At 37.7% G+C, this 27539-nt stretch overlaps 1 protein-coding gene and 2 long non-coding RNA genes across 11 annotated transcripts in view; 1 reads left to right on the plus strand and 2 right to left on the minus strand.

The window, feature by feature from the left end:
- mdfi (MyoD family inhibitor) overlaps positions 1 to 19713 on the plus strand; it is a 29236-nt gene extending 9523 nt beyond the window's left edge. For 2 of the 5 annotated variants that reach the window (XM_079857077.1, XM_079857078.1), the window contains exons 3-5: positions 5001 to 5141; positions 17558 to 17824; positions 17954 to 19713. In XM_079857077.1, the coding sequence (XP_079713203.1) occupies positions 5001 to 5141; positions 17558 to 17824; positions 17954 to 18210 (665 nt within the window). In that variant the 3' untranslated portion in view covers positions 18211 to 19713. The remainder of the gene's footprint in view (positions 1 to 5000; positions 5142 to 17557; positions 17825 to 17953) is intronic. The other 3 variants (XM_079857080.1, XM_079857081.1, XM_079857079.1) reach the window with 2 other exon arrangements.
- LOC307150199 lies at positions 15663 to 17610 on the minus strand. Its single transcript, XR_013819670.1, has 3 exons — positions 17533 to 17610; positions 16411 to 16568; positions 15663 to 16253 (listed from the first exon to the last, which is right to left on the minus strand). It is a non-coding gene; the product is annotated as an uncharacterized lncRNA (long non-coding RNA).
- Positions 18173 to 27539, minus strand: part of LOC307150198 — an 86716-nt gene continuing 77349 nt past the window's right edge. For all 5 annotated transcript variants that reach the window (XR_013819665.1, XR_013819666.1, XR_013819667.1 and 2 more), the window contains one exon: positions 18173 to 18251. This is a non-coding gene — a long non-coding RNA (uncharacterized lncRNA). The remainder of the gene's footprint in view (positions 18252 to 27539) is intronic.

The following is a 27539-nucleotide window of genomic DNA, read 5'->3' on the forward strand; positions in this document are numbered from 1 at the left end:
GCATACACTGAATAGTGAAGTTGCGAGTTTTACACTTCGACTCTGCAAATTATTTCTAGATTGAAAGGGATGTTGTTTTCACTGGAGCACACTGGAGCACAAGAGAAAGTACTTTTCAAATGGTGTATTCTATTAAAAACTGAATTTACAGTCATCACTGTTAGGGGAGGTCTCGTCGAGTCAAAGGAGAAGTTCTGAATCTCAGAGTTGGAGAAAGTTCTAATTCAAGCATGTCTCTTGCCTAGCCTTCAGTTCAGCTATTCCACTGAGACGCATGGGGGTGTGAAATATCTCTAAGTCTCTTGTCAGTCTCTCTCTCTCTTTCTCTTTTGTCTCTTTCTTCTGAAAGCGCATTAGTAGGGGTTGCTGAGGACAGAGCAACTCTGCCACAAAATAAAGAAAGGCTGGGGTTTGAGGGTTGAGAGTATTTCAAAGTGTCCCTGTAAAGCCACATGGCTGCTCAGTCTCTAATACCAGGCCTCATACCTGACTGCTCGAAGATTATAGAAAGTCTCAGTGTGCGTTCCCAGATCTCAGGAGTAAATAAGGCAACACTACAGAAAGGAGAGAAAGAGATTGAGAAAAAGAGAGACACAGAGGGAGATGAAGAGCTTCGAGGCAGAGAGAGTGACTCAGAATCAGCCGTGTATGAGTGTCTTGGCCTATTAACCGGAGGGTGTTATACACACCCGCAGAACATTGGTCATTCTGCTCAACTCTTTAAAGGTGAAGAATGCCCTTTTTTTTGGATTGTAAAAACTTTCTGTCCCAGTTTAATATTCAGAGGAAACTGTGAGTTTGGGATGTTACTGTTTGAAATCGTCATTATTTTGCAATTCTGTTTAGTGACGCTATTGATGCAAAAACAACACATTTCACCATTAACGGGATAGTACATTAATCATCATATACTCATATACACACCTTAAATGTTGTTCCAAACCTGTATAACTTCCTTCTGTGTGAAGACATTTTTTTGGGGAAAACAGCAAACAAACAATATAATGAAAGTCAGTGGTTTTCAGAATTTTTTACCCCAATGACTTTACTGTATATAGACAAAACAGTTTAAACATTATTCAAAACAACATCATTTGTATTCCACAGAAAAAAAAGACTGGTTTGACATGAATTATGGAATTTTTAAATTTTTCAATGAACTATCCATTTAAGAAATAATCACATGTGACAGTGTAATACAGAAAATCGCTGTGAAACTTAACTGAGATTGTACCAATAGGATGCTGATGTACATTTTCCGAGCAGTCTTTACCACAAGACACCTCATTCCTGTTGTCGTGGGAAAAGTGCTATAAAATTTAGGTGCCCCCCCCCCCCCCCACAACAGCAAACATTACATCTAGCGCAATGCCTTTAATGCCATAAAGTCTTTATGACCATTACTCACATACTATATTTTTATTCCTATGTTCTTGTGTTGTTTACTGGGAAATGCATGAGCCCTGTTTACAAGTCAAGTAAAATTTCCACACATTTTCTGCCTCTAGGGTCCACACACACTGTGTGTACAAGTAATGTCCCATATACACACCATAACTCATTAGATTTTGCAATTTTTTTTTTGTATGTACTTGGCCAGCTCAATACAACTCGCATGTCTAAAGCACTAGATTGTTAAGCCAGAGATCTGATTCAGAAAGGCTTTTGCAAACGTGGCGTAATTGCTGAGATCATTAAGAGCAGGTTCTTGAAATTCCTCATTGCTTCAGCCACATAATGTGGAAGGTTTAGCTGAAACTATGATGCCTGCACTGTAAATCTCCCCTGCCTGCTGTACGGCTTGATTATGATGAGGAATTAAAGCTCTGCCTTTGATAACGGCTGGGTTCCACTTGCTAATGCTCAGTGATCCACAGCAATGGGAGAACAAAAGTAGCTGACGCACGCTTTAGTGCCACAGAGGTATAAAGGCAGACTTCTGTTCAGCAGCATTACCGAGGCAGGCTTCAGTGGTCTGTGTTTTAAAGCTAAAATGGTTCATAAACGTGATCCCTGTCTGTCCACAGCCCCAGCTCTGCTCTCACATTCACCCACAACAGCTTATAAACTCTCTGAACCCTGCAGGTTTCACTCTCTCATTTTTCTCTTTCTATGTCTCTGTAATGCTTTCCTCTATTAAACTGAATGTGTATTATAACACAGCTTTCTGGAATACTTTGATTCTGATCTGATTGTTAATCACAGCATTCAATGGCCAAATATTTTTGTATAATGCTAAACTGCTGAACTGTATGAAAGACTTTCTCATCACTCTGTGGTCTCTTTTTTTTTTCTCCCTCAGAACTCAAACAAGTTTATTTATTTTTAATTTATTATTTATTTTTATTTAAATATTTTTTTTTTTTTTTTTTTATCTTCGATATCATAAAGTAAACCTCTTCTTCCTGATAAAAGAACACTCTTGTCACCCTTTTGATCACCTGACTGTAATTATATGTATATTGCAGTAGCGTGTGGTCCATATAAGCTGCGAATGCTCTGCATACCCAAACCATTCGTGGACTTCTTAATTAACATTAACACTTTAAATTACTGTAAATTCCCTTGTTTGAGGTGTACCATAAAGCTTACACGATAAAATGTAGGCAATTATACGGATGTAACTCTCCGTCATATATTTATGTGCCAAACGATGGTAATTTTCGTAAAATCTGCCACTCACTGATAGTTCCGGGTAAGCTGATTCACAGCAGCTTTGGTGCGTACGCTCTGTTGTTATGTATCGTCATCATTGTCCTGCGTTCTCATTGGTTTGCTGGCATATAGGGGATTTAATGCGCAGGGAAAGCTGTCCGCGGATCGCTCGCCCGAGAGCAAAAATGTGCTGCTGCTGCCAGATCACGAAAGTCACATTGTATTTGATACAAAACTAAATAGACTAAATCAAGTGGAAAAAGGTGATAACTGAAACTATTTTCATAGTAGTTAATTTTATCCATAATGAAATTTATTGTTAACGAAGACTTATAAACTGTTAAAGATAGTACTGTAAGTCGACCTACTGTAACTATCTGAGGCTGTTTCCTACCCTGAAGCATGTCATTTCCGTGACATTAGTGCCACCTAGCGTGATTACAAAAATACAGCATATTTTGTCCCTTTCGCGCGTCGCGCCTGACTCAAATCAAACACAACTCAACTGCTTTTACGGGTGCTTGTGAAGGCATCAACAGGTAAATGTAGGCTACTTTTACTCAAAGGTCAAATATATTAATATATTATACATAAAACTTAGTTGCTATGTGTCATGAGTAGCCTAAGCAACTAAGCAGCGAATGCGAAATCCATCCAACGTATCTGCACCAGGTGCATTTTTGACATAAAGCGCCCCCAGCATATCCGGTTAAAAAAGTCACCGCTCGCCACTGATACAGTATATTGACTTAAATTTTAAAGTGAGCATGTGATATGTCGTTAGATATGTATTAAAGATGTGTTTTTCTCAAAGTTCTTTTTAGGCTCACACATTCTCTGCTGTGGTTAGAGGTTAATTTTTGTGACTTTTGCTGCTGTTATTGTGACTTTTTCTGCTCCGTCAGCAGCTGCTTCCAGATGTGAACTTACCAATTCCAGCTCCATTATTACTACACAACACATACAGGATATAAAGCCTTTGGGTCTGCACAGCACCACAGGATGCTTTCAGACCTCAGTAGGCAAAGTATCAGGGGATATTTCTACCTCTAGCCTGAAGTGTTGCAAACACTTTTATTTGTCGTTGAGGAGGAGAGAATGTTGACGTTTCTGTGAGCTATGAGCTCAGACCCTGACAATCTGTCTGTTGTTGGAGTTTTGGTTAAGGAAATGGGGGGTGGGGGGTAAGCCTCTCATGAGTCGTCTTAGTTTGCCTGCTCAGAGGTGAAAGAGTTTAATAGAGAAAATAAATAAGGCCATCTGGTTACGATGCTGTCAGCAGCTAGATCTGTCTGATGCTGATAGGTCAATATTCCTGTCACTCAAACTCCCTTGTATTTCTTTCTCATTCTGGCACTCTTTCTCACTAAGGTCTAGGGAACTTTTATTTTATTTTCAAAAACTACATATTTTATTGAAAATCGACTAGTCTGTGGTCTAATAGTCTATTGCCTGAACAACTAATTGGTCTTATTTGGTTGGATTTGGATTCACCTGATTCTGGACAGATGTTTCTCAAGGTGCGTTTACAATGCATTGTCCAAAGTTGTCCATTTGAATGCTGTACCTGCTATGAAGATGAAAAAGATGTAACTTTTCTGAGAGGGTTTTACCATGCAAACTGCCTAATAGTCATTCATTGAATGACTAATCAACTAATATGCCATCTAGACTCATCCCTGCTAAGGTCATTTCTCTAAAAAGCGATCCTCTTGTCCACAAAATTACGAGATAAGGGATTATAAAAATCCCTCAACACAATCACACAAAAAAGGTAAAAACTGGAGTGTGCCAAGATAAAAGGCATAGAGTCACTAAAGGAAATAAACAGAGAGCAATGGACTGATGTTCCACAAGAGATGCTGTGTGTTTATCAGACAGCCAGTAAAGCCCAGCTGGCTTCCATTTGGGTAGGTATGGGACAGAGGCCAGGAAGGAGCAGAGCTCAGTTGTACTCAACACAGCTAAACACAGCGCTTCTCCTCACTAAGACCCAGTCCTGACCCTCTTTGATGTCATGCTGCTCTAGCCTTCTCAGACAATCCTGTATAATTACCAGGCCACATAATAAGACCACTTGGCTCCAGCGCTAACTTATAAAACACACACACACAAACACATGCTGCTGACCACATGAATGCGCTTTCACAGATACGTGAGCACAGCACACCAACTGATGATCTAGCAAAATAGCTGATGCAAATATAAACACAAACTGAGCAACCATATTGCACTGTTGTTGCATCAAGACACTTTAGAAATGAATCTGAAAGCAATGCTTTGTGTAATCTGTGTAACTTTTATTTTCATTCTCTCTCCTCCGTGTTTGTGTTTTTTGGCCTCAGAAGGGAATGAAACCGGTGAGCAGACAGCACAGAATTCAAATACTCCACCCATGGAAAAGACAGGAGATGTGGAGAATGGCAACAACAACAACAGCCTGTCCCAACCAGACCTCACCAGCTCTCCTGGCAAAAGCATAATATGTAAGCATGAAACAATTGGACTACATTACCCAGCAGCCCTTAACAGTTTGTTTGTGCTTGGTATATATATGTTACGTTATGGAAACAAATGAAATGATGAGGAAACTAGGACTGATGACACTGGCTACTTACACTGACAGGGACTGAGATGGTAAGGTCTCTTATAAAAGAATTTGGTGAACTTGGGGTTGTCAGTGAAATATGTTTGTATTGCAGTTTTAATAGCTCAGGAAATTATGTGGGGAATTGGATCAGGGGCCAGATTCAAGAAAATCTTCTTAAGAAAGAAGTTAAAAAACTCAAAGTAGTTCGTAACAATTATTGAAAAGTTCTTAAGAATTTCTGAAATCATTTCTACAGTTTTTTTTTTCTTAAGAAGAAAATTACAGGTTTTGATGTTATCTGATTGTAGAGCGGTTCTTGACGAAGACTCGCTGATCAACTCAATAAAAATCACCTCAAAGGCCGCTTTTTTGTGCTGCCTGCAGATTATCGTAAGAATCATAATAAGCATGAACACTTTCTTTGCTTATTCTTAACTTTGGAGATTTAAGTCAAGGTTATCCTGACAATGATTTTTAAAAAGATTCCTTTCAAGAATGTGAATTCTTCTTTAGTTTTGTCTTAAGAAAAAAGATTAAAAAAAAACATTAAGTTTTTCTCAAGAAAATAAGAAGAAAATTACCTATATGAGAGCCTCGGCACAATATGTCAGTGTAAGTACACAAACCTTAGGGCTGTGGCCCTGACTGATCATAAAATCTGTACCGGTGCTGAGTCCGTAGTGTGTCTCTGAGTGCGTGTAGATGTAGACTGGGTGTGTACTGGTTGGTAGGCTGTGACTAAGTCCTCTGACTAAGGGATAGATTGTGGATATGTCCTGTCATTGACTCACCAGTCCCCTCTGGGACAGCGTATCCACCCATAACCTGAAATAACTACATGCACATAATGAGCACACTGACTATTCACACACTCAGCTGTGTTTGTGTTTATCTACAGCTCAGTGTATTAAATACATTTCTAAAACAGTACAGTACAAAAAAATGCAGGGTTTAACAAATATTGCTGTAAGAACCCAGACATAGATTCACTTTGGCAGGACAATGGCAGAGGCTCTCCTCGTGTCAGCTGAAGTTGGTTAAGAGGTGCATGAAATAGCCCATACTTGCTTTATTTAACAACTGAGATTTGATATTTTTGGAGGTAGCTGCTATTGTTGTGATGTTGCATGGCAACAGTGCCAGGTGAATTATAGCACTGTGCTTTTGGCAGTCAACGCCAGCTTTCATACTGCCGTCCAAAGCATATATTGGTGATTTTGTTACATGGTCTTTCAGCCTACTTTTCACATTAAACATGGGCTTTTGGATTTGTTTGATGTCAATTTATTTGAAGTATTTTAGGACTGACTGGTATATACCAGTATATACCATGCAATGGTAGAAATGTGTGACCAGCGGAGATTTAGCTATAACATGGTAGATATATGCTCAGTCCTGATGTAAGACTGATCAAACATGGATGGTGCAAAAATGCACTGCAGAACAAGTCCATTTGAACAAGTCAAAATGAGGAAGAATTCATTCTTAAGAGGTGTTGAAAAAGCATTTTTCTTAAATGGATCTCTGATAAACTGCCGACACTGTCAGAGTGGTATAAAGTAATATTTGGTTTTCTTTCACTGCAATATATTACCTACTGGTCAGAAGTGAAATGGATATATTTTATCAGACATGGACTCCCTTTTATTTAGTATATAGGTACTAGGATTTCACATATACTTTTTACAAATCCTTGGCTTAATTTATTTTTTATTATAACGTGTCTAAAACTAATGTTGGAATGTACATGTTGATCTGTGGTCATTGTTATATTGTTTTATGTTAAAGTAAAGAAGAAGAAGAAGGTCGGCGCGATGGCCTCGTGGTCAGCGCACCGACATGTAGCGCCGTTGCGCTCGGGCGGCCCGAGATTTTTTTAAGGTTCCTAGTGCTCATCAAGGATGCATTTATTTGATCAAAAATACAGTAAAACAGTAATACGTAAAGGATAATGTAGAGCGAGGCAGTTGTTATAGCGAATACAACCCCGACAGGCGTCGGGGTCTTGAATCAGCCTGAAGGGGTTGTATTCGCTATAACAACCGCCTCGCTCTACATTATCCCGCTTATTACATGGCTACCTACCAAATAAATCAATAATATGACACAAAATATTGATTTAAAAAGGAGTTTATTGATTTAAAAAGGAGTTTATTGATTTAAAAACGATTGTATTGCTTCCGCTAAAGAAAATTCCGTCTCTACGGTTAGAATCCTGCGTCCATAGCAATGTTCTGTTATCAAGAAATAACAGACCACATTCTACATTAGAATTCAACCAAGCCATGTAAAAAAAAAAATCTGTTCTCCATTTTAATATATTTTAAAAAGATTTCAATTTAAAATATTTTGGATTACTCCAGTGATCCTTTAGAAATCAAATCATTCTAATATGTTGATTTGGTGCTGATTAATACTTTTGTGGAAACTGATTTAATTTTTTCAAGACTAATTTTATTTGATCAGAAGAATGGCATTTATTTGAAATATTTATATTTTGTAACATTGTCTTTTCTGTCACTTTTGATCAATTGAATGCATCCATGGCAAATAAAATGTATTTCTTTAAAAAAAATCGTACTGTTCCAAAAACCAATATTTCACATTTGCATTTAAACTAAAAGGTGTGATTTAGGACGCAGTATGAAAAAATTGTCTATTTCCATGGATGGCTTAATACAAGCTTCTTTAGAAGACGTCATGAAAGCCCTAACTTAGCCTCATCATACTGGTACTTTTACCAGTTATAGCTGGAAAAAAAACTGACAGTGACTTCCCATAAGTGTTATTCCATGATAGAATAAATAGATCCGTGCAGGACCCCTACGAGACTGTCACAGCCATCAGTGTGTTTGCACAAAGTCACAGGTTATGAGAAACTTACTGAGAGAAAGTATGCTAAGGACAGGCCCTCACTGTGTGTGCGCGGTAGGTGAGGTCGTGCTCTGGTTGTCCAGTCCGAGCCCGTGGGCTGACACATTCCAGACACCTACTGCTGCTTATTTACAGGAATAATTGTGCTGGGGTGGCTGCACACGGGCTCTGCTGCTATTTCCTCTCTCACCTTCACCTCCTCCTAAAGACCCTTACAGCACATCTGAGCATGCAACCAGCTAGACGTTATCTCGCAGGAAACCAAGGCACAGATTAAAAACAAAATGGGTTGCAGTGACTGGAATTCTTTGGGAGACTTTAAGAGCGGAAAGGCTTGTAACATGATCTCATTGCCTATTCACAGTCTAGCAACAATTAATTGTTATGGTAAATTGAATGGTCATGAAGCCATGCGTTTACATCAACTATGTTTTGATGTTGACTTCTCATATGGCAATGATACTGAAAGTGTAGCTCATGTTAGCCCACTTTCACAAATCTGTCACACCTTTAGTGTGAGATTTAGTGTGACGGAACAACATTACCTCTCTAAAAGTTCCCAGTAATGAGCTGGCCAGAGTGCAATGGAGACTCTACAGGCTGATTCATGTAAATGCTTGGCCAGAGTGTTTAAGACCCCGTGAAGACCCGGCGTTCCGCGTCAGTAAGAAGAAAACATAAAAAGGAGATTATGCATCCTGCATTTCTTGGCTGTTCGTCCTCTGCACATTTTTTAAAATGCCCATAAAAATGGCAGCATTACGATTGCATAACAGAATGGACAAAATGTACAGCTCCATCCCAACTTTTTCCCTGCAAACGTGTCTCCCTTGACGCGTCTGGTTTTATATGCAGATGGACCCGTGAGATGTGCCTATTTGATACTCGTAAAATGTTAAACACTTGCATCATCAGGTTTAAAAAGGATTGTGCAATCCTTTATAGATCCATGTGTGCTTTGAGGCTGGCGGTTGCTTATTTATTTTTATTTTTTTCTACAATCTAAAATTTCTGCTTCTCGACAGTGATGTAGCAAGTACATTTTTTTGCTGACAAGCAGAAATCAGTGACTTTTGTTGAAAACAGAAGTGTGAAGATTCAGCCAGGTCCAAATGCTCCAACTCAGGGCAATGATGTCATGGATGTTGCAAGCGTGTCTAGACTGAATGCCTTTGACAGGCTGTGAGAGTGCAGAAAGGGCTGTTAAATTCACTTTCCTACTTTGGACCTGTGTCTAGTGTGAGTGAGAAGTGAAAAAGAGAGTGAGAACATGGGTTCAGGTTCAGGTCCTCTAGCAGAGTCTGTGTTGATGTCATGTAACTGTAGATTGCTTTTACAAAACCAGTTTGTAGATTGCATTTAAAAAATTGCTCACTCACACAGCTCATTGTTTTTTGCCATAAAAAGGTTAATACTTATCTAAAATATTTCCAACATTATCTAGTTATAGTATCTAGTTTACTTTCCAACATTTGCATTAAAATATACTTAATTAAAGGTGTGGTTAATGTATTGAAGGCCTTGCAGAAAATCTGACATTGACATATGGCGCCGTTGCGCTTTGGGTGACCCGAGTTCAAGTCCCGGATCGTGGATTTTTCCTATCTATCTATCTATCTATCTATCTATCTATCTATCTATCTATCTATCTATCTATCTATCTATCTATCTATCTATCTATCTATCTATCTATATATCTGTCTGTCTGTCTATCTATCTATCTATCTATCTATCTATCTATCTATCTATCTATCTATCTATCTATCTATCTATCTATCTATCTATCTATCTATCTATCTATCTATCTATCTATCTATCTATCTATCTATCTATCTATCTGTCTGCCTATCTGCCTATCTGTCTATCTCTCTGTCTATCTATCTATCTATCTATCTATCTATCTATCTATCTATCGCTTCCTTTCTACATACTGTCCTATCGTGATAAAAGACAAAATGCCCCCCAAAAAAGAAAGGCCTTCAATACTTAGGATGATTTCACCAATAAGATGCCAAAAAATAAATAAATAAATAAATAAAAAATATAGTTAAAGGCAACTGGTCATATACTGTAAAGACAGGGAAAACAGCTTCTGAGATGAAGAGATGGCTTGATAAGAATTGAATTTGGTCAGAGAATAGTCTTATTGCATATCCCACATCTCGCAGCCCCATTCTGGCCTTTTCAGTGCATTTTTCAGCGTCAGTAGGACTTAAATCTCAGTTCCTGTCTCACTCATCGCATCATCTATTATCAGAGTTCAGAGGCGCCGGCATCAGGGGAAATAAACGTCTTAAAGGAAGAAGGGGAAATGCTGGCTTAAATTACAGCTTTAAAATTCTCTGATTAGAGTCTTCATCGCTGGAGATTGTCATTGAAATGAGCTCAGGCAGAACGGGATTAAAGACTACTTGGTCTCTCTTGTGAACCTACTGTGTGCTGTTTTTTTTTATGCCACCCTGTAAAATCTGGCTCTGCTTCTCAAAGAGCCGTATCATTTATCCCTTGCCACATTTTCAGCTTAGACATCCTTGTTTAGAAAGTAGGGGATTTCCATCTAACTGGTGTGAAGATATGGTGCATTCATTTGCACCATCTGTCCTACACATTTTTTTTCTGTCTTCAGCTGAACATTTCTAAGAAAAGATAATCATGTATGCGTTTAATAGTTTGTTGCTCTTGGAGATTTCATGTGTTTGTGTTTTCATTTTGTATTAATGAGAAATTGCTGACTCACTGGCTTCTGTGGCTCTGTGGGTTTAAAACAGAAATTGGTGTTACTCACAGCTGTTTGGGGCAGTGAGGGACTTTAAATGAGGTGTTACGGGAAGCCTGGGGCCCTGGACAGGGAATTTAAAATGAGATAATGCAGCTGATATCTGGGGGTCTCTTAGGGGCCCTGAGAGGCTTGTGTTCAGATGAAATGGGTGCTGAGTGATTCTAATCTAGACCCCTAAAAAAACGTGACATCTCAGGACTAACTTGTGCATTTTAGACGAGGACAGAATAGGTGATGCTGAGAGCTGTTGGTCCATGTTCTGTATGGATGATTTTGGATGAATTTAAGTTGTTTTAGGAAAGAAATAACACTTACATTTCCTTTGTGCAGTAGATTAATAGAAAATACATTTTAAATGTTATATTTTAAATAAGTATTTGAATATCATAAATTGATATTTTAAGAAATATTAAAAAGTATATTTTATTTAAAAAATATATATTATATATGATTCACCCCTTGTCTGTGTTCACACCAACAGATGATGTCAGACTGCAGTGTAATACACAAACAAAAATGTATTTAGCAGCAGAAGACATTCAGTAAGCTGCTTCTAAAGAAATGTTTCCCCTTTGATTTACTTCCTGTCATTTATCATCAGCTTCACACTCACATTTACTTCTTGACACTCACTCTGCCCATATCTCCCTTTTTTCTGGTGTTATGTGAGTTTTGGATACATGATAAATGATAAAAAAAATGAATGTCTTTTTTTTTGTGTGTATCGATTTACTCTAGCAACGACTTAATTCTTAATCATACTGACTAAGTTTGTGTGTAAAAGCATATATGTCAGCTTTGAAATGTTCATGAGCATGCATGTCACATGTGTGTATGCATGTTTATGCACTTTATTTTGGATGCTAGAGCACAAAACATGTCATAGTTTTGCCCACTGATTCTCAGCAGAGAAACTTCTGGCTTCTGTAGAAATTTCTGTCTTTCTGGCAGATGCCCAGGAGACCGGCTGACGCTGCCTGTTTACTGCTCTAAACACAAATGCACACAAAGAAAGTAACATCCCTGATTCAAAAACTGCAGCACAGGAAAACACAAATATGCCCCATGTTATTATGGATTCAATTCCCCCCCCCCAAAAAAAGCCCTGTGGTATTTGAATATGTTTACACCCTTTAACCACATGTGCACTTTTATTTGGGTCAAAAAAGTTTGAAATGCTGTGGGTGTAACTCAAGCAGTGTACAATACAGTGCTGTTCTGAGAGCCACTAATGCTTCTATTCAACCTTGAAATAGACCCTTTAAATGTAAGTTTGGATGACTCACAAGTGAAAACAATGTGTTTCTGTGAAGCCACTTCTTTAAGATTAGGCTATGTCAAGACTTAAGTTTTAATCTTTCTCGAAAATGTTTACTTTTTCATTTGCTGGATTTGAAAAGCCATTGTGTTATTTTCTAATGAGTTATATTGTTCATCTTCTCATTGATCCATTTTTTTTTTTAAAGATACCGTATTACCCTTGCAAAACAGTCAGACTTTAATTTCATACAGTAGCTTTCATCAAGTGCTTCACATTCCGACACTTAACACTGTCTTTATGCTTTGTGATAATAAAATCATTTTGAGTTTTAGTGCAACTTATTTTAAAGGCAGGGTAGACAGGTTTTTTCTAAAAAACTTTTCCCCAAATTTGTTTAAACTGTCTTTATATACCAATACATAATTAAAATGTATGTACTCTGAAAAAGAGAGTATAAAAATCGAGTGTCTGTAGTCCTCTCAGGGCTGCAATAAACACAGCTACTTATTCCATTCACTCCCACCCCCTCCCTTCTGGGCTCCTTCCAAAGCCACGCCCCCAAAACACATGAACGCGCGATGCCGACCGCTCAGCTTGGAGGACGCGTTTGCCAGCGCCGAGCGGAGAGGAGCGCAGTGCATGTAGTGACATCATGTCAGAATCACATGTAATAAAATACCTAATTTTATCATTATGACCCTTGAGGTCCCTCAGTTGTCGCCACCACTGGAAAGCCACGCCGATATTGACTCTCGTCTGACTTGCCTTGTTTGCCTTCGCTGACTGTATATGCAGGTACTGGGAATTTTGACTGCTCTTTCTCTGCCATAATTGTGATTCTTCCTAGCTTCCGTGCCTCTTCCCCTCCTCGAGTCAAACGGGTGCGCGCATGTGGACAGCTCCTGTAGCAGCAGGGGTGGTAGCCATGGTAGCGAGGGAGAGTGACAGTCGCCCAGCCAACCGTTTCATTCGTTCCGAATGGAAATAAGTAGCTGTGTTTATTGCAGCCCTGAGAGGACTACAGACACTCAATTTTTATACTCTCTTTTTCAGAGTACTTACATTTTAATTATGTATTGGTATATAAAGACAGTTTAAACAAATTTGGGAAAAGGTTTTTTAGAAAAAACCTGCCTACCCTGCCTTTAATTTGTAGACAGTCCTACAACAATATACAGCTATTTATTGAATACTACTAAGTGGAACTACAAGGCCATTGTACCCTGATTTATAAAATAAAGTGCAAATGTATTTTGAACTGTGCTATTTTTTGATATATTTTTTTTAAACCAAAGTAGTATTTGGTTAATAATATTTCAATAATTGGACACAATATTAGGAGTATCAAAATTTGTGTACCATAATCTATGTGGTTTGCTAGCATTTCTTGTAAAGAGATGCACATGCACTGCTGGGATTCTGTGTTTAAAGACATGATCTTGTGGTTCCTAGTAAACACATTATGAATTAGTGGACATAAATTCATATATACACTACTGTTCAAAAGTTTGGATTCAGTAAGAGGTTTTAATATTTCTGAAAGAAGTCTCTTATGTTCAACAAGGCTGCATTTCTTTGGAAAATACAGTAAAACAATTTAAAATAACTTTGTATTTGAATCTATTTTAAAATGTAATTTATTCCTGTGATGGCAAAGCTGAATTTTCAGCATCAGTGTCACATGATTATTCAGAAATCATTCTAATATGCTGATTTGGTTGCATAAGAATTCTTATTATTATCAATATTGAAAACTGTTTTCTGCTTAATATATAGCCTATATATATACTGTATATATATATTTTACATAAAGTTTTTACATATAGTGACAGGATTCTTTGATAAACAGAAATATCTTTTCTGAGTTCAAATTCCTTTCTGTCAGCAGCATTTATTTGAAATAGAAAACTTTTGTGAGATTATACATTTCTTTACTGTCACTTTTGATCAATTTAATGCACCCTTTCTGAATAGAAGTATTAAATTATTTATTTTTGTTTAAAAATGTCATTGAAATTCACTCATAAAGAATCACACATCACAGCTTCAAAATGTCAGGTGTAAATCCAGGGCGAACTATAGCTGTTTCTGAAGGGCTGATCCTCCAACTAGAGCTGGCAAACTCAAGATCATACACATTAATGCCTGACAAACTATGGGGGTGGAAGTTCATTATAAACACCCCGCCAATCTAACACCGAACATATGGACACAAAGGGTGATGATGTTTACCCGATGGAAAGAAGGAACTGGCTTTTAGTCTTTTCATAGACTCTGACTTTTAATGCACTTCATATAAAGTTATCTTTTTTTCCCCTTAATAACAAACCGAACATCTGGAGTAAAGTTTGAAATGGCGAAATATCCAATCAGAGCGTATTTGCTCAGCCAGGCTCCAACACCAGCACACTGTGGGCATGTGTCCGCTCAGCCATTATCTAATGTAGCTGATTGCCAGTTCTGTCTTCTAGACCTTCGAGCGTCAGACTCTGTGAATAGAACGAGGTGTGTTTGTGTATGTTTTTCCTGGACTATACAGAGTCCACATGCCTCCACATGGGCACCAGACCTCTTCATATGAACTCTCACTCTTTTCTTTTTCTCATTTCTCATTTGACCTGAAACATGCGTTAAAGTCAAGAAAATGTTTATTGCAGCAAACGGATGGGATTAAATACTATCATCATTCACAGAAAAAAATATAACAAAACATTTCACGTAAAAGGTCCATTTAGCCTTTCTCTCTTTTGGGGGTTTATTTCCTTTGGCTCTGAAGGTCTGCATTTCACATAGTTTTTCTTTCTTCCAGAATAATTAGTCTTTTGCGGTGCTCAAGAGTAAAATATACGAAGTGCTGTGGACCGCTTGCCAAAGTCAACTCCACGAGCAGTTTGTGGAGGAACACTAGAACATTTGTAGGCTGTAAACTCACAGGGAGACGGTGTCTGAACTTCAGAACGCCAAACGATTGGCCTCATCCTCACACCCAGCACAAAAAAAGACTGATGATTTAATCAAAAAGTTAGTCATAACTTAGCTGATATGCCTCTCCTTTTGTTTTCATTACCCTGATCTGGCTGCACCGCAGCGTATCGTTGTACGCACTCTTTTTGTTTTTGATGGCAGGCTACGTGGATTGCGGTTCACTTTTCAAACAGTTGTCCACTATACAGTGCCCAGATTCAAGAGCTTAATTGAGCATTTGTTTAATCAGTGCCTGTGCCTGAAACAAAGCATTTATCTCTAATCAGACGAGACATTCAATTTTCGAGAGAGTGGCTGAAGTCAGAAAGCTTAGACAGTATTTTCTGGAAAATAAGTCGCACATGACTATACTGTCACATCGGGTCGAAATGCATGCATTTAGAGGAAAAAAAAACAACAGACAAGTCACATTGTGTATATAAGTCACATTTAATTATTGCATTTAGAAAATATATACTGTAATATACTGGTAAATGAAACCAAATTGTTATAAACATGGTATTTTAAACCACCAGCGTGCGGGAAATGCGCTACACAAATAAACGTGGGATCACTTACCTCTGTTATTCAGCACAAATCCAAATGTGTGCACTTTTCCAAATGGGTACATGCTTGACATTATGTGTGCTTTGGAATACAAGTCACTGCACATTTCAGATGATAAAAAAAGGGACTTAAATTCCGGAAAATCTTGACATCTTACGTTTTAGACTCTTTACTGATAGAACCTGAGTATTGCATTTGTTATATTAAAGCTATCCTGTTTTAAAAACTTCTTCTATTTGAACCCCTAGACATCTGTGTTTTATTTATTTTTCATTTTCAAGGCACACCGAAATGTTTCCTGCAACTTCTGCTCCATTGCTTGATTTGTGTATGTTGTCTTGTCATTTGCTCTCTTTGGGAAACGAAGCATAGCGGTGATCTCATGTTGTTTATTTGTTCCTTTGTGTACTCTTCCTGCAACTCGGAAGAAATGATATGCAAATCCATTCTGGTCTCTTGATCTCGGTTTATTAATTCCTGTTTCTTTGTTTGTTTGCTTGTCTGTTTGCTGTGGACTTTTTCTTCTTGGTTCTTTGAAGCTGTTGAGGGGGAAAGCCATCAGACTGAAAATATACACAACCAAAAATGAAAGGAAACATTATGAGCAAACAAACTATAGAAGAGACAGATGAACATAATATAGTAACTAAGACAGTGAATCTCAAATATGAGCCATATCATTGTGTCTGGTCATATAAACAGTCTAGATCCAATGCTTACTGCAGACCAGCAAGCACCAAGCGGATATTGTAAACACATGTGCTCTTCCCGTCAGGACCCTTGTCCCTACTGAATGCTGAAGGCTGGTTCCCAGAAACAAACCCCACTTTGGTGTAAATCTCAGTCCATCTTGCCCTTTGTTTCCTTCTGTGAGTGACCTGTTGACAAAACTAGGGCTGGGTAATGAATTGAATTCACTGGTTTTGTTTGTGATATAAAATTGAGCAACATTGTGATTTTAATATAGGCTTATATGCTCATTAAGTTTCCTAAAGACTAGTTTTGTGATCTAACAAGTATGACAGATGTTTTAATATTCTCTGATTTAAACTTCAGCAGCAAAAAAGTTGGTATCATTCACTTCTATGAATCGGTTCAAACTTAATATCAATTTTTTTCTTTAAAAATGATTCACTCAAATACCAATATATAATATTGTATAATAATAATGTTTTAGTAAACTATATGCAGGTAAATATGAAATATTTTATATATATTTATATTTTAAATAATAAATAAGTACTGTCAAAGTTACTGTAAAAAAAAACTAATTCAGAAACATTGGCATTTACACAATCGTTCAAAGTTTGGGGTCAGTAAGATTTTTTTAAATAAATTAATAATTTTATTTAGCAGATGCATTAAAATGATCAAAAGTGACAGTTAAGACATTTATATTGTCACAAAAGAAATAAATGCTGTTCTAACTTTCTATTCATCAGAATCCTGAAAAAAAATGTAGCACAGTTTCCACAAAAATGTTAAGCAGCACAATTGCTTTCAACCTTGATCATAATAAATGTTTCATGAGCACAAAATCAGCATATTCGAATGATTTCTGAAGGATCACGTGACACTGAAGACTGGAGTAATGTCTGTTTTAGGACATGTCTTAAGCGGTAGTATGTTAGATTTAGGATTAAGAGCTAATTAAAAAAAAATCTGTAGTGTCAAGTTGATTGGTCCACATCAGGAAAAAGCTAAATTCCATTATAAGAAACAAGATGCTAACTAAGTTTACTGGCCACAAATATGCAGCTGCTGCTTTTCTTCTACACGTCCTCAGGCAGCAGAAGGAGAATAATTACACAGCAGCAGAAAAGCTGATATAAAACTGCTCACCGTTTTGTTTTTCTCTCTCTCTCAGATCAACCTCAGGCACGGTCTACACCCATACACCCCTCGCTAGCTAGCTCGACCGAATCGGCGGCGCTGCTGAGGAGAGACAGCAAGCCACACAGCAATGGGGTCAGAAACGGAACCTATTCACGAGCCACCTCCTCGTCCTCCTCATCTTCATCCTCAGCCCATAAAAACCCCAAGAAGCTGCAGTCGAACCCATCCATCAACAGTCAGAGGAGCAAAGGTAGCTCCAAATCCAACAGCTCCCAGATCCCCACAGAGGCTCAGGATGGTGAGGCAGTCATAAGCCGTGATTGTTTGTACACATTTCTTTCACTTGCAGGAAGTTTGACTGACACAGATAAGCATCACTAGCCAGTGAGATTTTTTTGTTGTGACTAACTTTCTTTGCTGCGTCCAGATTGCTGTGTCCACTGCATCCTGGCCTGTCTGTTCTGTGAGTTCCTCACACTGTGCAACATCGTGCTGGACTGCGCCACTTGCGGCTCCTGCGCATCCGACGACTCGTGCTTCTGCTGCTGCTGCTGCGCTTCAGAGGAATGTGGCGACTGCGACCTGCCCTGTGACATGGACTGCGGCATCATCGACGCGTGCTGCGAGTCTGCAGACTGTCTGGAGATCTGCATGGAATGCTGCGGCCTGTGCTTTTCCTCCTGAGACTCCCATAGGGGGCGCTGCCTCTTTCACTGTTTTGAGACCTGAGAAGAAAGACATCAATGATCTGGAGTGGCCGCAAACCTAGTTGGAGTTGTGAGTTACAGTCTAGTAGCTTTCTTTTGAACTGTCTTGCTATGAACTGTTTCTGTTTAAAATGTTTTGTTGAGTCTATATTGGCATGATGCTGAATACAAATACATCCAGAAGACTTATGAGGCCACTGATGAAGGTCCAAAAAATTTTTTTTTGTAAATGTCAGTGTTTGTTACTTATTTGAAATCGTCTTTATGCCAAGATTTTGATAAATGCACAATCTAGTGGTTTAAGAATTCCACAATAATGCACACCATAAAAGAGCTTGAACTGCAACTCAGATCTGTTTTAGAACATTCCAACGTCGAGTTCTCAAGGAAGACGTATCCAAAGATCACATACACTACCGCTATTTTTTTAAATGGTAATCCTAAATATCACCTCTCAGTACGACCACATACTGTAGTACACTGGTGTAGTCCTCTGAGGATTACAAAAGCCATAAAATGTGAGTGTGAAACTCATAGATGTATGCGAGCGGGAGAAAGATGTGTGTATTTAATATATGCTGCCGTTCTACAGTTGTATCATAGATTGTATATAAACGTGAATCCTGTCCGTCTCTACATTTGGTCCTGTGATGTTTTTATCCTCTCTCTTTCTAGCATTTTCACTTCATCAATCAATCTTCTTGCATACTGGAATATTATACTGTAAACCATTGTGAATTGCTCCGTATTTTTTTCCCAATGTGAAATGTCTGTCTTGTTATTCCAAAACTTTCCATTTAAATCAGTTGTGTGAATTTAAATGTTAGTTTTACGTATGTACCTATTTTTTTTCCGATGTAGTAAATGCCTAGCATTATAGCAGTATTATTCTATCCTTTCAAAAAAAAAAAAAAAGAAATCTAAAGCAGAAGGTGATCTAGAGGTAGTCTTGAGAATCAACACAGCATAATTCATACCATAAACAGTACATAATCATCTTACAGAAAGCAATGTAATGCATTGATTTGAATCGTTTACATTTTATGTTTCTATTGTTGCTTGCAATAAAACTGGAGGTAGAAAGGATTTTTAACTGGACAAGAGTGTAAAACAATGGAATAAAAGAACAGGATAAAATAAATCTATCCCTGTCATATTTGATGTTGTATCTTTTGTATGGTTTTGTTATTTGATAGAGAGGCATTAAATTCTCTTGCATCAGAGTTCAGTTTTTAAAAAAAGGGGGTTTCAAAGTTGCCCTCTGTATGTAAAACTTTTCAAGAACGCAAAGGAAACACTTTTCAGTTTTTAAGTACATCATTGTCGTGTAAACGTATCCCAAGTTTGCAATCAGGTAGCCCTAATAAGTTACATTTTGTTCCATCTTATTTCATTATTAATTAAAATGCTACAAAAAAAAAAAAAAGATGTATAATATTAAATTGACAATATTGAAGAGTTAATTTTTATTACAACACAAGTACCAGAGGTACATTTTAAAGTATATATGAGGGCCTTTGAATATTGCCTTTGGTCAAAAAGGTCCTTTCATGCTGGGAAATACATCAGTTCTCTAAACGGTGTCTGCTTTATTTGCTCATAACCGAATCGCATTATCCCTATTGGCATCTTGTTAGCATTTGTTACGCATAATCCTCATATTTTCATACTGCTGCATGGACAGGCATTGCTTCCAACCTCTTTTCTGTTGCCCAAGAAAGCTCTGTGAGGTTTGGGCAACAGAAAACAGTGTGGTTTAATAGGCTCTAAAAGGGCTGCCAAAGTCGTTGAAGAGGAATGTCTGTTCCAGGCAACAGTGCAATATGTGATAAGACCTTCTCTGTTACATCTCTTGCTCACTTTGCCTTCTCTCTCTCTCTCTCTCTCTCTCTCTCTCTCTCTCTCTCTCTCTCTCTCTCTCTCTCTCTCTCTCTCTCTCTCTCTCTCTCTCTCTCTCTCTCTCTCTCCTTGTTTTTTTCTCTTTCAAGTGTATGTTCTATAAATATGGTTGTGGGTGGTAGATTCTATCCCTGGTCGAGTTTTAACCACACACATCTATAGATAGGGAGTTCACAGTTTTAACCTGGTGGTCAGAGCTCTGGTCTCTAAATGTTTGCATGAAACAGAGGAGCCAATCAGTCGAGAGGAAAGGTTAAACATATTCTTGAACATCTGCATCTGTTTTGAGGAATGCATTTGTACAGTTTCTCGTTTTCTCACGAGCGTATTCATTCTCGGACACAAATCCTGTCCAGATATTCTCACAATTCAGCAACAGAGGACAAGTGGCTATTGAATATTAACTATGAAATTACAAAGAGCGCATTATAATGGAGGTTAGGGGGTCGCCAGCTGTGATGAAAATCCTAGATTAATAACCCTGGCGTGAAAACGCCACTGAACTCAAGCTCTGAGAAAATTCTGATTCTCTTTTCTTTCAGAAGTCACAAATATGCCAAACAGAAGACATAGTGTCTGTTTTATTAATGCAGGGGTCAACAGAGGGCAACAGCGGCCATATTTCCATTGTTTTTCCAAGTAGTCCAGTTCACGCTGCGAGTTTGACTGTTTTATGAGAGTGAACACTTTATCATGACTTTTTTTACTTTTGTTCACAAAATCTCCAATTGCGATTATTTTTTTAGTTTTTATCTGCAGGTTTAGTGTGCTTGTTTGTAGAACTACACAACTTGGCCCAAAATTGTATGATTGTGTATCAATGATTAAATAATAATAATTATTACCACTACTACTAATATATATATATACTATTGTAATATTTCACTGTACAATAAAAAAATGTTTTATTTAAGAATAATTATTTATGGCTGTCTTAATTCATTTCCAATGTTAAACAATCAAGCTTTTATTTTGTTGGAAAAACTTTAGGAAGCCCTTAAAGCTTCTCTTTTGTTGACAACAGCCAGTTTAAGTGCTTCTCATTACAAGTTTGGGAAGACAGTTGGCTTCTCTGAGACATGGAAAACACTGGATCGTGAGCTGTTCGCGTGTACGGCTGCGTAAATATGATATTTTACTCGCATTTGACACAACTCAGAATTTGTTGCACACGTGTAAACGCAAAAATCCGCACGAGATCCGATTTTTCCGCATCCGTTCTGAGCCACTTCCAAATGTGTTTTTAAATCAGATACATATTCGATATCTGGACGTCTGACCACACACACACATAAACATTCAGGAGCATAGAAACTGTTTCAACATCTGCCCTGTGTATTTTTAATATAAAATGGCTTCACTACTGAAAGCTATAAAGGCTATTTCATGCTGGCAAATAATCGTGGCCACTCAACGTGAATTATAAAATAATTTTAGTGCAGCCAAAACCCAAGGGTCAACCATGTCTCATAGTAAAGCGATCACCATTTTGGGCGTGGATTAATATAAACACAGATATAGGATACCAGTCCTGTCTAAAGTGAATGTAAAAATCGGATATGGTCAAAAGATCAGATCTGTGCATGAAGACCTGCAGTGTAAACGCAGCCTAAATGAACACAGTGTCATGCTTTACTCTGAAACATGCAGCGCATATATTTATATAATTAAATTGCAGACTGCAATTTGATAATTGCACTAAACCATTTATTCCGTTTTCTTTCGGTTAGTCATGCAGCCTTAGTTCAGAGTGTTAGTGAAGTGTTTAGAGAATACTATAGAGCACTTAACAGTAATGCCTGTGAAACAATGGTCTCCTTATTTTTCACTCTGCTCATCCAAACCAAACCGGATCAAATAGAGGAATGTCGGTTATACTTAATGCATCCGGCCTCACTAATCAAACCAACAGCAAATGTATATCTAAGAGAGTAAAATAAATGTTTTGCGGAGAGAGTGGGTATATTCAGAGCGTAATATAATATATTGGTCAGGTTCTTTTGGCTTTTCTTAATGAGGACGGCTCTCAGTGGAGCACATCTCTCTGTTTGGATTTCACTAATACCCAAGGTTGAGCACGGTTGGTGGTTTTATGATCATTTTGTGGGATCCATGCACATGTACTGTACACGCAGAACCACAGTCACACATACCACACACACACACACACACACACACAGACAGACAGAGGGATCTGTGCTGAAGAGGCCTGGTGAGTCACCAGATATGTGGGACCAGAGCCAGTTGCTCTCTCTACAGTGAAGCATCTTGTCCTCCCACTTACACACTCCACTCACAGGCCTGTCTTCAAGCCATCATTGTGTCTCAAACACACACAGTAGCGAGATTCACAATCACAACAGCATGTGAATTTACAATAAATCATCAATTTTATTTTTAAATAATTCATTTCATTTATCATTTTTACCATTTAGTCTAAAATGAATATAATATTTAGTCATTAAAAATATTTTGCATTATTATTTTGTTGTTTAATCAATATCAGTTTATTAACATAACCTTTTCTAACCTTGTTATATTCTGTCCCAAACCTTTACTTTAAGAAATAACAAATGTCTATATTAAATGTACTGTTCAAACATTAAGGTAATACTTTTTTCAGCAAGCACGCATTAATCAAAATAATCATTTTTCAATATGGTTTCCACAAAAATAATAAGCACAACTATTTTCAACATAGATAATAATAAAAAATATTTCTTGAGCACCAAATAAGCATATCAGAATGATTTCTGAAGGATCATGTGAAAATTTTTTAAAGCATAAGAGGCAAGAGACAACATTTGGAACAGTAGTGTATTGTTTACAAAAATGAAATTGCACATTCCACAAATTTACTATATTCTTAATTCCTAAATAATAAAAGCTTTTTTGTTTTTACTCTCGTCACACATGCACACATTACACCCATGTAGACAATAATCAGATCAGCCAACGCAAAAATATTCATGACTGCGTTACATATATATATATATTATTCCAAACTGAAGCAGTCAGGAAAGCGCAGATGCGTACTGTATGTGCAGACACATCACATAAATGTGCTCAGAATTACTTCACACACAATAGAGCTTATTACAAGAAATACATCCGAGAAGAAAATGATTTAAAATGAAAGGGAAATGTGTATTTTATTGTGGCTCCTATAAACTGCCTCGGCCTGGCAAAAGTGATGGATTTGATTGGGTCTGGATTTGTTTAACTTGAACATAACATGACGGACTGAAATGGCTCCTTATGGACTCACTTCTGCGCTTGTGTTCAATTTACTTCCAATAACAGGTAAATTGGCTTATGATGAAACTATTAAGTGGATGTTTGGACATTGACATAACTTCCTATTGTTTATACTGAAAATGAATGACATCGAATCTAATTCCTACCAAATAGATGAATTTCCCATGGCACCGCATAGTAGCACTACTTCAGAAAGAAAAATCAGATCTGAAAAGTTCTTATTGAGAGCTCAACTTCCTCTCTAATGACCTCGGCAGAGAGAACAAGAGATGCTCTTGTGTTCGACAAGACGAGTTCTGCAATGTCATAAAGCAATGAATATGAAGGAATTTGCCTAAGGAAATCATAAGCTTTTGTAACATGCCTCTTTTGCTCTCTCTCCCTCCCTTCATGGTTGTGTCACTCTCAGTTTGTTTCTGAAGTTCTGCGGTGCACTGATGCCTTGATCAGAAACACATGTTGAGCACAATGCTTCCCTTTAGACCCAGCAAACAATGAGGCAGCTTCTGCAGCTGAGGCTTCAACGTCAGCAGAAATACGTCTTCGCCTGGTCAATCCAACACATTTTTCTCTGATAATGCCAACGGGCACCGCACAAACACTTAAATGTAATCAAAGATGATAATAAGATGGAATTTCACCCTTTCGATTTGCTCTAAAACAATCATTTAAATCTGGAGAATGTGATTCAGAGCGCTTTTCGGAAAACCAATCTTTATGAAAAAACTCCGGTGATGCCTTGATGATGGTTTTTTTTTTTTCTTTTCTTTTCTTTTTTTGATATGTAATCATCATATATCTTTATAGATGCATGACAGAAAGATTAATCAACCTATCCAAATAACCACGATGGGAGACGGATTGCAGAATAATGAATCAGTTGATGAATGCCCAGATATATTCGTCCTCTTTTAATTGAAGTTTGGTAGTTGGACAATGGGGCTACGTGACTGCACAATAAGAGCAGGGGGATAACAGTGGTTTGAAGATGAAGGGGGAAGATTATTTCCGGTGGACTGGAGCAACCCAACACTGCAAAGTTAAATTAAAGGCAGAATTTGCACAACAGATGGGGGGAGCGCAGTCAGACGAACGGAGAGGAGGGACCGGCTGGGTTTAATGACCTCTCCTCTGTGTTGATTCAGCTCTCGCATCAGACCCATGCAATTAACAGCCATATCCATCCCTTCGGCTTTTTATTTAATCAAAAACCAGTCTCAAGAAAGAAAGAAAGAAAGAGAGAGAGAGAAGGGGAAAAAATTAAGAAGCGGGAAAAAAATTAAAAGATGGATGAGATTACTGTAAGTGGCTTTAATAATGAACCTGCCATACATACAGTGAATATTAGAGATAATGCAACAATGAGATGAGTGTAAGGAAGCTTATGGAGTTCTGTTCACTAATGCAACTTTAAACGTTTCTCACACAAACACCTCAAAATAACATTCTAAACAAGAATTTTGTTTTATTTGAGTTGAAAGCGAATTATGCAAAATAAAATTATTTTATGTATGTATGTATACAGTTAATATTAGTGCTGTCAAATTGATTAATCGTGATTTATCGCATCTAACATAAACGTTTTTGCTCACATATGTATTACGTATATATATACACAGACATGCAGACACGTATAATATATATATAAATATAATAATATATATATATATATATATATATATATACACACATATTATGTAAACAAACTTTACTTTTGTTAGATGCAATTGATCAATTTGACAGCACACATATATATATATATATATATATATATATATATATATATATACACTGTATATACATATACATATATATATATTTCTTATTTGTGTTTTTACTTTAGTTCTTTTCGTACTTAACGAAAGTTCTTTCGTTTACTTCGTACTTAATTGTACTTTTGCAAACAAAAACAAAACAAAAAATATAGTAATAATATTTTAAAATATTTTTTAGATCACATGACCAGTTGAAATCTACTTACTTTGCATCTGTCGATGAAGATGAGAGTCCACATGTTCCAATACGAATGTCTTTAATAATAAAGTAAACACAAACATGATTAACAAGTGACCACTGGGATTGAACAGCGAGGAACTTAAATGCCTGGAGGTATTGAACTAAATGACAAGCAGCTGTGAGATGAATCAGTGTCCATAGAAGCGAATGAGTGGTGGGAAACAAAGACAAAAAAACACATGACTAGTGAAAACAAAACTAAAAGCCCTTGAAAATGAAAATGACTGAACAGAACAGTGACAGTATCAATAACCCTTCTGGCATTGGACCCAATTGCTCACAGAATAAATGAGTCTGGCTTACACTGTGTCTCCACCGGACGCGAGCGGAGAGACGCGACAGAAGACAATAGAAACCATTATAATGAGCGAAGCTGTCTACACTGGATGTGGCGACATTACAAATCTCTGACAGTAAACTGATGCCGCTTTTTATTTCTGACATACTTCTGACACAAAGAACAAATGGATTTGCAATGATGGCTTTGTCGCATTCAGTGTAGACAGCCTTCTACAATGGCATCGACAGCTGAATAGCATCAGTAACAAAAAAAAAAAAAAAACGTTTGTGTGCATCCAAATCACTAGGTGTCAGTATAATTTGACCGGTGCAACAAACACAATATTAGTGCCTAGTCTTCTTTTATGGTAGAGCATTGTAATATCTGAATGTGTTGAGGATGCTTTAATGAGCTGATAGAAAATCCCTCTCAAAATTGCTTTGAATTTTATAAACCGATTTATTTGAAGGAATAACATTTTTATTATTATGCATTAAGTTTTTACATCCACAAAGATCTCAAGGCATTAAATATGAAGTCTAGTGTGTATTTCTGGTGCTGGGTTATGAAAAGGAGGTGTAAAAAAAGACAGAACAGCTTTGATCTTGGTGGGTGGGTGTTCTCTGATGTAAGGTTGTCTGCTTCACAAACTTCCTCTCAGTGTGTCTGCCGTTAACAGACGTGGATGTCTGCGACAAAAATGCAGTTCAATAAGCACCCTGCTGTTTTATTATACTGTTACGCAACTGCTGGTCTACAGCCAAAAGCAGCGCGTCTGACTGCATCAGCAAATGTAGCAACACCGGCACCTGGTGCATGAGTGCCCCCGTGTCCCGAGTGCACTGCCCTCTTGTTCTGGGCCGCCCTAATGGACACTTTTCACATTTATAGGGTTCTCAGAAGCGAAGTCTTAGTTGGGTAAACTTCTCTAGTGGTGAATTGAAGACGTCAGCAAATGTCATTTTTGTATTCCCATTTGCTCCAACAGCAAAAGAAAAAAATCCAGGATAGGGATTCCACGAATTTTTAAGAGAGATTAGTAATATAAAATATAGGGATATTGATTACAGCAGAATGAGAGAATGATGTGAAATCTGGTGTCATTCTTTCAGATGTTATATTAAGAACTAATATATATACACTCACCTAAAGGATTATTAGGAACACCATATTAATACTGTGTTTGACCCCCTTTCGCCTTCAGAACTGCCTTAATTCTACGTGGCATTGATTCAACAAGGTGCTGAAAGCATTCTTTAGAAATGTTGGCCCATATTGATAGGATAGCATCTTGCAGTTGATGGAGATTTGTGGGATGCACATCCAGGGCACGAAGCTCCCGTTCCACCACATCCCAAAGATGCTCTATTGGGTCGAGATCTGGTGACTGTGGGGGCCATTTTAGTACAGTGAACTCATTGTCATGTTCAAGAAACCAATTTGAAATGATTCGAGCTTTGTGACATGGTGCATTATCCTGCTGGAAGTAGCCATCAGAGGATGGGTACATGGTGGTCATAAAGGGATGGACATGGTCAGAAACAATGCTCAGGTAGGCCGTGGCATTTAAACGATGCCCAATTGGCACTAAGGGGCCTAAAGTGTGCCAAGAAAACATCCCCCACACCATTACACCACCACCACCAGCCTGCACAGTGGTAACAAGGCATGATGGATCCATGTTCTCATTCTGTTTACGCCAAATTCTGACTCTACCATCTGAATGTCTCAACAGAAATCGAGACTCATCAGACCAGGCAACATTTTTCCAGTCTTCAACTGTCCAATTTTGGTGAGCTCATGCAAATTGTAGCCTCTTTTTCCTATTTGTAGTGGAGATGAGTGGTACCCGG

This window comes from Squalius cephalus (assembly GCF_949319135.1).
Source record: "Squalius cephalus genome assembly, chromosome: 22".
Taxonomy (NCBI): Eukaryota; Metazoa; Chordata; class Actinopteri; order Cypriniformes; family Leuciscidae; genus Squalius; species Squalius cephalus.